The 11,563-nt window shown below is 37.6% G+C and overlaps 1 protein-coding gene across 1 annotated transcript; it reads left to right on the top strand.

The window, feature by feature from the left end:
• Nucleotides 1-2,844: 2,844 nt before the first annotated feature.
• On the top strand, nt 2,845-10,049 carry LOC311077956 (GTPase IMAP family member 9-like; the record flags this gene model as incomplete). The annotated part of the gene is made up of 4 exons (XM_084106602.1): nt 2,845-2,870; nt 4,708-4,745; nt 4,946-5,789; nt 9,932-10,049. 4 exons carry the CDS (start codon nt 2,845-2,847, stop codon nt 10,047-10,049), a joined length of 1,026 nt encoding a protein of 341 aa, XP_083962728.1.
• Nucleotides 10,050-11,563: the final 1,514 nt, after the last annotated feature.

Raw genomic sequence — 11,563 nt, 5'->3', positions numbered from 1 at the left:
AGAAATATAACCGCGAGTATCTGTTTATGGGCCATATAGACCGCACGCATTTAGTGACGCACGCAATGAACGAACCGATCGTTCGCGAACGATCTAATCAAACGAAGCTAATCAAAACTGAGTGAAATATATTTAATAAAAAAATATGTTTAGAGAGTAATAGCCTATCACATTGAAAAAGTTTACACTTGAGCAAACGAAGGGATATTGTAAGGCAATCTTTCCTGTAAGATGTCAAAAGCTAGCCAAAACTAAGCAAAATATAGTCAGAAAATTCATATGAGTTCTATATTATCAGAAAAATAATTATATAACAGTAAAACTTACTCCGAAATTGTGTCCACGGCGGGATCAATTCCCTCTTGAAAATGCTGCCGTTCATTGTCTGAGTTACAATCTTCCTCTGAGGAAAAGGTGAATTCTTCCTCGCTGTCCAGAATCATCTGAAGGGCGTCTTTACCGGAGAAACGAGCCATCCTCTCTAAACGCGATGAACTATCAGTGAATCTGATCTGATGAAACTTCGTGTTTTCAAGGCATTGATCGGAGGGCGGGTGCGAAGCATAGATCACCTAAACTATTTACCATGTGAATAGCGCCGGGGGCAGGGCGGCCTCAGCTTATTAGAGATAATGAGGGAGGAGGAAAAAACGGTACCTCTCCTTGCTTTTAAAGGGACTACATAAGATGAAAATATAAAATATAATATAATATAATATAAATTACTTCATTTAAAAGAAGAGATTTCAAGCTTCATAAAGACATATCTCACGTGTCTGTGTGAGAAGTATTCGCTGAGCTATGGTTAATTTTCGGACGTGTTTCAGAATGGACTTAACTGACAGAGAGAAGGCAGATCTCACTTCGTGTTTATTTTTCTTTATTTGACGAAAAGCACAACACTTTGTTTTTATTGTGAGTATACACAAAAAATAATACACATTTAACAGGATCGATTGATGTATGAAACTCCTATGGAAAATCAAAGTCAACAGAGTATTTATGAGTTTCTTTTACACTGATAAAAAAAAAAGCGAGCTGGTATCGCCGGCGATACTGTCGACCCCAGGGGGTTAATTTAAAAGTGAATGCCCAAACGGATCTTTATGAACGCTCACATTGTTTATGCAGATGAAATATAACACGTATAACATTACATAAATATTTTTATCAGCTTAAGTGTTGAACATTAAAAAGTAAAGGGGGATGGCCCAACTAAAGCAAACACCGATCACCATAATGGTGATTTCACACAAAACTTTAATTAAATAATCAACATCTAAACCAGTGGTTCTCAACCTTTTTTGGGCCAGCGCCCCCTATCCAATATCCAAATCCCTGAACGCCCCCCACCCCCAAACTAATGAGCGACCAGGAACGAGTGAGAGTTAACAGATGAAATAAATGCAAAATTGTCTTTTATTAATACAATTGAACTGTACTCCACAGTGATTAATCCAAAAAAAAAAACAAGCTATAAACTGCATTGGCATAGCAATACCAGTGTTTCTCACAGGATTTTTGGTAAATATGTGGTGAGTGGACCTCGGGCCTTCTAGGGGTGTTCGGGGGCATGCCCCCCTAAGAAATCTTTTTGCATTTTAATGTTAAATTCATCAATCTGGTGCACTTTGAGAGTTGAAAATTAAAAGTGCCAACCCATATTCAGTGTGCAAATTAAACAAAGAAAAATTCAAACCTCTTTTAGTTGTGTCCAGGGCCGGCCCGCGGCATAGGCGGTATAGGCAAATGCTAAGGGCGCCACTCATCCATAGGGGCGCCAGAATGAGTGAACGAGTGAATTTTTTTTTTTTTTTTTTTTTTTACATATTTTTTTTAATAATAGGCTACTATTTTAAAACCATTAATTCGAAATACTACCAAATAAAGCAAAAAAAAACAACAACTTCAATCTCCGGCTCTTCAATCTTCCCCCGCCCATTGAGTGCTTGAAGTGCGTCAGAAACAGAGCGCGCGCGCGATCAGTTGTTGGTAATTTGTTGTGTAGCGTGCCCGACGCCGCATCCAATGTAGACAGCATTGCTTTTGTTAACACACAGCTCGTAGAAACGGGCCTGGCAGCTCGCGCCAGTTCTAGACACGGTGAAAGTTTCCTGATTGTGACGGAAGGCCGAATTTACATGACACATTATAAATGAGCATAGTCTGCGATAGATACAGTGCCAAAAAGAAGAGAAGAGGATAAAGACAGAGGTAAAGTGATGTAGTGAATGAACAATTTATTGCATAGGAGTAAGATACTATAATTTCATGGCAGTTATTTTTACCTTAAACTTAATGTTAGCAGTTGTTCTGAGTTCTGAGTCCCCAGACTGTGATTTTGTAACAATCATGTCATTTTTAAGACGCATTTTTTATTATCACTTTTTTATTAATGTTTTACTCTACAGTTGTGCAGTTTTGGGGGGATACAGTACAGGCCAAAAGTTTGGAAACATTACTATTTTTAATGTTTTTGAAAGAAGTTTCTTCTGCTCATCAAGCCTGCATTTATTTGATCAAAAATACAGAAAAAAATGTAATAATGTGATATATTATTACAATTTAAAATAATTTGTTTTCAATTTATTATACTTTAAAATATCATTTATTTCTGTGATGCAAAGCTGAATTTTCAGCATCATTACTCCATTCTTCAGTGTCACATGTGACATCCGGTCAATCACATGATCCTTTAGAAATCATTCTAATATGATGATTTATTATGAGTGTTGGAAACAGTTCTGCTGTAATGTGTGTGTGTGTGTGTGTGTGTGTGTGTGTGTGTGTATATATATATATATATATATATATGCTAAATCATGAACACAATGACAGGGTGAAATGGGCTGTGATGCATGGGGTGCCAGGTAAAATCTTGCCTAGGGCAGCAAATTGGTCAGGGCCGGCCCTGGTTGTGTCTGTCTACATTACACTACTACATAATATAATATTACTACATAACTACATAATAATAGTTATAATATTAATCCCATGACAGTAATAGCCATATATTGTAAAACAAATACACTGAAAAATAAAGGACGGTCATTAAAGCGGTAATGTTTGCACTTAGGTTTTATTATGCATTTAGGAGAGTATTGCAAGAAGCTGCTTACATTAACCTTACTTTCGAAAAATAAATAAATACAGTCATGATTTTTAATTAAAAATTATGTTAGAATTGTAGGCCTAAAATACCTTGGTATCAGCTTGTTTTCATCAATGGTATAATTAATACAATTACAATTAATTTGGTTTGTTGTGATTAATTTGTGTTCATAATCAGTAAAAAAAAAAAATCTTCTAACAAGATTAAACACATATGAACAATTAAATTATGATTGTATTATTAATTATTTTTATATCTTGAAACTACCCAAGCAGCGTTTCGTGCTCAGATGTGACGGCGGAATGAATACATTACCAAAATGTGATTGCAGAATATATTTATATTATCCATCAAATTGTCATTTTCTTCTTACTGTCTTGCGAGTTAACAATAATGCCTGACCAGTAAACTACTTGGTGAACAAAGAAAACACTTTGGCATTAGGGATTGGAATTAGTTAATGCCTAAAAATGTAAAAGTTTTACCTTATAAATAGAATAAAGTTTAATTAATTAAAAAATTCGTCGCCGGAGTGAATGGGAACATGATTTATTGAAAATATTTGAAAAAAATATAAGTGTTTCGTAAGTCAATACTTTTTAATGGCTTGTCAACTTTCCATTCCTCCGCTGCGTGATTCTGCACCACCGGATTGTTGTCAGCGCGAAACACATTTCTGAGCTCTAAATGCTGATTCTTGTCAGCGCTGGATTCAGTGCTTGAGCGCTGGTCTAAGACTGGAAAAATAATAGAGTCGTTGCAAAAGTAACGATAGGCTACATGTCGCATTTAACTGGAAGATTTTAGAATGTTAGGCATTCTAAACTTTTGAATAAGAAATAATATCAAGTCGTCAAAAAAATACAACTCGTCAAAACTCCGCGAATCACAAGCGCGCGCGGTGAGAACACTCACAGCATACACATACCCGAACTTGACTGCACATCATATTTTTGACATTATTTATGCTGCTTTCAATCGTAATGCAATAGTAATGAACACAAAAAACCTGCCTAGTGCCGACCTACAACACTGACGGTGGACTTGCGGTCAGGAGTAGAGCGGCTGTAGTAGAGCGAATGTTTTTTGTTTGTTTTTTTGAGCGCTGCTGAGGTATCCTTTCACACGCACCATAGATGCGCGTGCACACACAATATGATATCACACTCTGCGCATATGTTTTACAACATAATTTAACAAAAAAAATAGTCCTAACACTTTTTAAATAGCCCACTTAAAGTGTTTATTACAACTAAATTACTAAATGCTTAAAATGAATAAAAGTAAATGAACAAAAATTTGCGTTACATATTTAAACTTGTGAACGCCCCCCATTAACACCTGAACGCCCCCCTTTCAAAAATATTGCTTCCAACGCCCCCCGTTGTTCTCTGAACGCCCCCTGGGGGGCGGTACCGCCCCCGTTGAGAACCACTAATCTAAACCTCTGTTAATTCTCAATAAGAACATGTGTAGGTGTATGACAGAAATAAAGTCAGACTGGTCCATGATAAGTGCAATAATGTGTAATGGCTGGAATTCAGTTGTAGTTGTAAAGATTATCTTTTCTCTATTCTTGTTTCTCTTTCCTTCAGTGATTCTGCTTATTATCATGAGGTGTTCATCACCATTGGTCAATCATCACTTAATTAATCACTTAATTATCTCATTAACTTCAACACTGCTTCAGTGTTACTTTTAACACTCTGTAGTGTGGACACATTTGTACACTGAGGAGTGTTAATTTTAACACTGTGAATTTTGCTGTGTATGAGTAAATCTTTTTTTAGTACATGTTTACACCTATCCTTTTATATTTTTTTATCTTGTCAGATCTCAGGATTGTGATGGTTGGTAAAACTGGAGTTGGAAAGAGTGCAACAGGAAACACTATCCTAGGAGAAGGAGAACTAGGACAAAAGCTGTTTGATGAAAAAATGTATTTTACATCTGTGACTAAGGAATGCCAAAACCATCAGAGGAAAATGTATGGTCGAAACATCTCAATGATCGACACTCCAGGACTGTCTGATACTACGTTCAGTAAAGAACAACTGAAGAATGAATTAGTGAAGTGCGTGGAGATGTCTGCTCCTGGTCCTCATGTGTTTCTGCTGGTCATCAGACTGGACATGAGACTCACAGATGAGGAGAAAAAAACAGTGGAATGGATTCAGAAGAACTTTGGAGAAGAAGCTGCTTGTTACACCATCGTTCTGTTCACTAGAGGAGATCTGTTAGAAACATCTATAGAGGAGATTCTGACTTCTGAAAACAAACAGATTAATGAGCTAGTCAAACAGTGTAAAGGTGGTTATCATGTGTTCAATAACAAAGATGAAAATCGATCACAGGTCACTGAACTGTTAAAGAAGATAGAGAGAATGGTGAAGGAGAATGGTGGAGAGCATTACACAAATGAGATGTACAAGGAATCTCAGAAAAAGATCATGATGAAGAAGGCTCAAGACGCAGCTTTAGTGGGAGCGAGTGTAGCGGGTGTAGGAGCAGCAGTAGCTGGAGGTGCAGTACTGGTCGCTGCCACTGGTGGAGTGGCACTGCCTGTAGCTTTAATAGCAGGAGGAGCAGCTCTAACAGGAGGAACAGGTGCTGCTAAAGCCATTGCAGATTCATTTAAACATGGCAAGGAAAAGGTAAAGAGGGGAAGTTCCATGTGGTATGATGATTAATTATCATTATAATTATCACAGTGTCTTATTCCTTTATATTTTTTTCCTGTGCTATGTTGTTAATGTCTTATGTATTTCTGTGATTTTCATGTGTTTCTGCTTCAAGGGGATACTTACAGATTTATATGATTATTATGCAAATGTTACAAATATTTAGAGTTTCAATCTTTCAATCCTCATTCTTTGTCATGTAAACTTACCCTTAGACTGGCCACACATTTAAAGATATTTAGCCCGGTTTTGAGCCAGATTTGCACCCCAAGACATCGGGGTACGTTTATTTTACTGCTCCCAATTGTGAGTGAGCAAGCTTCACCTGCCAGATGTTGTGTGCTTCTATGACTGAGACTTGGCAGCCACAAACATTTAAGTGAAAATTTCATTGAAAAGGCTAAAAATATTATGGTGTACAAGGCCAGTGCTGCTATAATTAATAAAGTAAACCTAACTCAGAAATTGGGCTCTATATGAGTTCAGTGATTAAGGTCAAATGATTGTGAAATAATGATTATGTTAAAACACAACCAACACCATCAGATCACCTTTTCTATTTGTTCATCTGGCTGTTATAACTCAGTACAGCAGTCAAACAAAATCTAAAGTCAATGAATTAAGGGTCAAGAGCCCAACTAAAGCAAACACTGATTGCCATAATGGTGACTTAAAATTATGTTTTTCTCCTTCAGTGATTCTGCTTGTTAACATCAGGTGTCTTCAATAATGCTCAATCATCACTAAATTAATCACTTGGCAATAAAAAATAAAGAGTTCTTAATTAATCTTTGACGTCTGTCTGTTAAAAAAAATCGTTTCAATTATACCAGATGACGTATGTAGAGCGACAGAAATTCGACGAGGAAGAAGATGAAATAAACTTGCGTTCTAAACTACTTAGAACACTATCTAAGGCTGCATCGAAAGGTAACTTCGCGTCTGATTCCATGTTGGATCCATAGATATGAACAAACTGCTTCGGTGTGTCGCATAGACGTCGTCATCGTCTTGCTGCTCCCTCCCCGTTCTGTGATTGATTCCCTCGCTGAGGGGAAAATCTGGTCCATGGTATCCAGGCTGCATAGCAGCGTGAATAAAATCGCGCTGCGCTCAAGGAAGCATGGGGAAACCCAGGCGACTGCAGCTGCATACTCTCGGATGAATTTCAGGTGAGGTGAGGCGCATCTCATACAAGCCTAATGTTACTACAATCAACAGGTGTGTGGTCTCATGGTCCGGACGAATCTTATAGTGTGTGCATTCAGAGGATTATAATTGAAACTGCCCTTATGTCTGTGCTCTCCTACAGTTTTAAATCGCTTAAGATTTGAAAATTGTCTAATGTGTCCCAGGCATTAGAGTTTGAAGTAGCTGAAGCAGTGTTAAAGTTAATGAGAATATTAGGTGATTAATTAAGTGATGATTGTGCATTAGTGATGAACACCTGCTGTTAAGAAGGACAGAAAAAAAAGAGATGAGCAGAAACACAAGAACTACAACTGACTTCTGTCACAGCCTTAGATGAAATCAGCTGAAGAGAAAAGAAGATATTAAGGGTATGTTTACAAGACAACGATATGCTTGAAACAGAGAAGTTTTTCCTTTGAGTTTTCCGCGTACAGTCGACACCATTGTCAAAACGATCCCCATTCACACAGGTCCGCGTAAAACGACTAAAAACGCTGTATTCTGCTGCCAGGCCATTAGATGGCGATGAAACACTATAGACTGAACACGTAATACGCATGTGCATGATGTCATCATTTCCACAGATTCACGCTTTTTTTTGTTGTTTACAAGGAGACCGTTTTCAATTTTGCACAGTTTTCAAAAGTTTGTGTTTTCAGGCTCCCAAAACGCTGTTGTCGTGTAAATGAACGACCAAAATGCATAACATTTTTACGTTTTTAGTTGAAAACTAAACAAACCCTAAATCTCTCAAGAACTCAGAAGAGGATGATTAATCTACTTATTACACTTATTACTACCAAATTTGACTTTATTTCAGATGTGTACAGAAATTCTTTTTGAGATTAACAGAGGTGTAGATGTTGATGTTTTATTATTGCGTTTGACGTACCATCAGAGAGATCAGTGTTTGCTTTAGTTGTGCTCTTGACCCACATTAGGTTTTCTTTGAAACAATGCATATGTCGTTACAAAACAATGAGATCAGAAAATGTTGGTCTCTTTTAAATAATGAGATGCTCATCATGATTCACTGATTGTATCTAATCACTAATTATGGGTCTGTTGTGTTATTAATACCTTTAGATTTTACATTACCAACTCTGTGAAACTACAACAAATCAATTACTACAATGGTAAAAATCAACAAAAAGCTTCATGCTGCAAATGCATGCTGAGTTCTAGAGCTGCTTTTCACTTCACTTTAAACTTCCCTATAACATACACACACACACACACACAGTTCCCTATAAGCATTTCCCCTATAGTGTAATCTCATCTGCCATTGCGGAAGTCCATTTTTCTTCGTCAAGTGGATGAGGAAAGTTTATATGGACAGACCCTCGACCCCTTGATTTTGATTCAGGGAGCAAGTGTGCACATATGTAGGCCCTGTCCCAAATGTCACACTTCATGTGCTCTTCTGGACTTACAATGGTCGCCGTGTGCGCTTGTCCATTAAGTCCACGAGACCATAGGGCAGGGGTCAGCAACTTTGTGGCACGCAGAGGGATAATGACAGAACCACACACCTCCGGTCACACGAATGGTTTGTCAGATATGTGCGCTAATTCTGGTTCAAATCTAACACTTTAAAAGTATGTATAGCTCCTAATTAATAAAACAGGCTGTGACTATATGGAATTATTACCTCAAAATCCATATGCAAGTTTGAGGGACTTTATTTACATTAAATACTTAAACCTCTTTAGCTATTTTATTTATTTATTACCCCTCCATGTGCCACTGTTGGCACACATGCCATAGGTTGTCCCATTTATCATTTTAGGTTTCAGAAGGGTGCTTGTGAGCGCCCCCTTTGCGGGCAAAATGCACCCTTGATTCACACTCTTGCTGAACCCGGACTGAAGCGAGCTCCACAGCAGACTTCTACCCGACAGTCAAAGCTGTGTTACGTCACGAAAGTGTGGACTCGGAGGAAGACCGCAAGTGTTTAGAGTTCCATTTGGGACAGGGCTGTGTATCCAGTCAGCAGGGTTTCTTTTTAGTTCAACAGAAGGTGTACACTCCCCAGACAGCATCATAGTGTCTGCCCAGATCTGGCCTACATCTGGAACGTGTGGAATCCACATGTACCAGATGTGGGCCGGATCTGGGCCGATACTATGATGCTCTCTGGGTCTAGTCAGCAGGGTTTCTTTTTAGTTCAACAAAAGAAAGAAATTCATACGGGTTTAGAACAACATAAGGGTGAGAAAACTAGTTTTTTCATAGTTTATTGTTTCGATATAATTTTTGTTTGTGTCATTTTTGAAAAATCTTTTCTCCAACAGCTCAAGCATATCTATACACCTATAGAATAGAGCAAAAAAAAAAAAGGAAACTATGTAAATAATGAAACATTCCAAGTAATCAAGGCCTTAGGCATCCTTTCCTTGCACGGGTTCCGCAAAAATGGACCGGCAGGTCAGTACTGTTTAAATAAACCGTACTCATTCTAGAGACCAAAGCTCATCTGTGAACACATACTGTACTGTAACTGTAAGAAAGTGCAAATAATGGAATCAGATGCCTATTATGTCAATTTTGAAAGAAGAGATACTGAGGATACAACTGGACCTCAAACACCAAATCACCACCAGGATGAAGAAAAAGCTCAAAAGTGCAGCAAGTACAAAGTTTATTCTGAAGCAGTGATGGTGGTGATAATGTTTGAGGAACTGAGAAATGTTGTAGACAATTTCCATTATTGTTCTCTAAGAACAATACTTCAATGTTTATATTTGAAATTTATTTAAAAAAAAAATATTTTTACATTTACAGCATATGTTCTTGTTTGCATGTTTTGCCATATATTAATTTCTGATGATTGTTATTTATAAAACTCTTTAAAAAGTCCTTTCAAAGGTTGATATTTAGTTATATCTTTTACTATAGAGTGAATTGTTATTTACTGATATCCGTGTGTTGTGTCTCTGTTTGTCAGGAGGAAGCAAGTGTTTGGTGTTGATGACAGTGTGTCTCGGACTCATTTGTGTTCTTCTGCTGGTCTTCATCACACTGCAGCAGATCACCATGTTAAAGAGTTACAAGAACACAGTTGAAGAGTTCAATCACACTATCAACAGCTTGAAAGGAAATGGCAGGTTTTCATATTCAATGAGTTGAAGAACTGGTCTGAGAGCAGGCAGTTCTGCAGAAATCGAGGAGCTGATCTGATCATTATCAACACTGAAGAGAAGCAGGTGAGTTTGTGTGAGTGACTGTTAATCAATGAGAGGATTCACACTTACTCCTGTTTTTATTCACACAGAGGTTCATAACTTCATTCATCAAGGAGAGAGTGTGGATTGGTTTGTCTGATTCTGAGACTGAGGGGATCATGAAATGGGTGGATAATTCAACACTGAAACAAGGGTAAGTAATAAAACACTCAGAGAAACACTTCATATTCATTTGTTAAGTCCTTGAAATTCTCATTCAAAAATTACATTATCACAACCTTTATAAATTAGACTCAGCTTTTCCACGAACACAATCACGACAACAACCACAATAATAATAAAAAAAAAACTTCCTATAAATAAATTGTATGGATACATTCTTCTCTCTCTTGCTTTTCTGCACTTTAACTTCTGAACTACTCTGATGTTGTCCCAGCTAACAATTTTGTGTTCTAAGAAAATTTTCCAAACATTCAGTTTTGGTTATGGAAATGTTAAAATGTCCAGTTTTCTGGAGGTACATTTTATTTTTTATTTTTTTATGGTTATGATGTTCCTGAAACATTCTTTCAACTTAATTTTTATTAACAACTTAATATTCCAGGGAAAGTTGATTTGTAACATTCTAAAGAACATTAAAATGTCCAGTTTCCTGAATGTTAATAGAGCGTCAATTAAAGGTTAGTTAGATGTTCTTGAAACATTATTTCAAACTTTCAAACACCTGCTGGGAACAAGCAGAATCACTGAAGGAACGAGAAACAAGAACAGAAAAAAACTACAACTGACTTCAGCCACAGCCTTAGATGAAATCAACTGAAGATCATTAAATCTCTAAAGATCTCAGCAGAGGAGGATTAAACAACTCCACAAATGATGTTTTATTAACAAAGTTCGGAAGGAGCACGTTCAGATAATTAACACAAGTGGAGAGAACTCAGCAATCAATGGTAAGAGGTATATATACATTCAGCAGTCTCACCTCAATTTGTTGGCAGTTTAGCAGCATCCCTCCACCACCCCTTCTCCACACTTCTAGTCCTAACCTTACATACGGGGGGGGAGTACTCTGGGTTCGGGCCGAAATCCGAGCTCGTAGCCCTCCCCCCGGACAGCACGCCAAATACGCATTAAACTTTACCCCTTCTAATTGTATGTAAGTGTGAACTTGTGAAACAGCATTACCAGCTTCACTTATTGCTAACCAGGGGTGCGTTTCCCATGCAAAGCCAACTATGGTCGAGTTAGAAAGTGCGATCAGTTGGCCAATGATGCTTTTGGGAAACGCACTTCACGTTTGTGTGGGGAGAACGTTTGTTCATAACTTTGAGAGAACCTTGACAGAACATTTGCCAAAGTTATGAGATCGTTCCCTGGTGGTGCGGTGAATATTG

Source organism: Abramis brama (assembly GCF_963993115.1).
Source record: "Abramis brama genome assembly, chromosome: 2".
Classification (NCBI taxonomy): Eukaryota; Metazoa; Chordata; class Actinopteri; order Cypriniformes; family Leuciscidae; genus Abramis; species Abramis brama.
The sequence above is the reverse complement of the archived record's forward strand: the minus strand, read 5'-3'. Positions and strand labels throughout refer to the sequence as shown.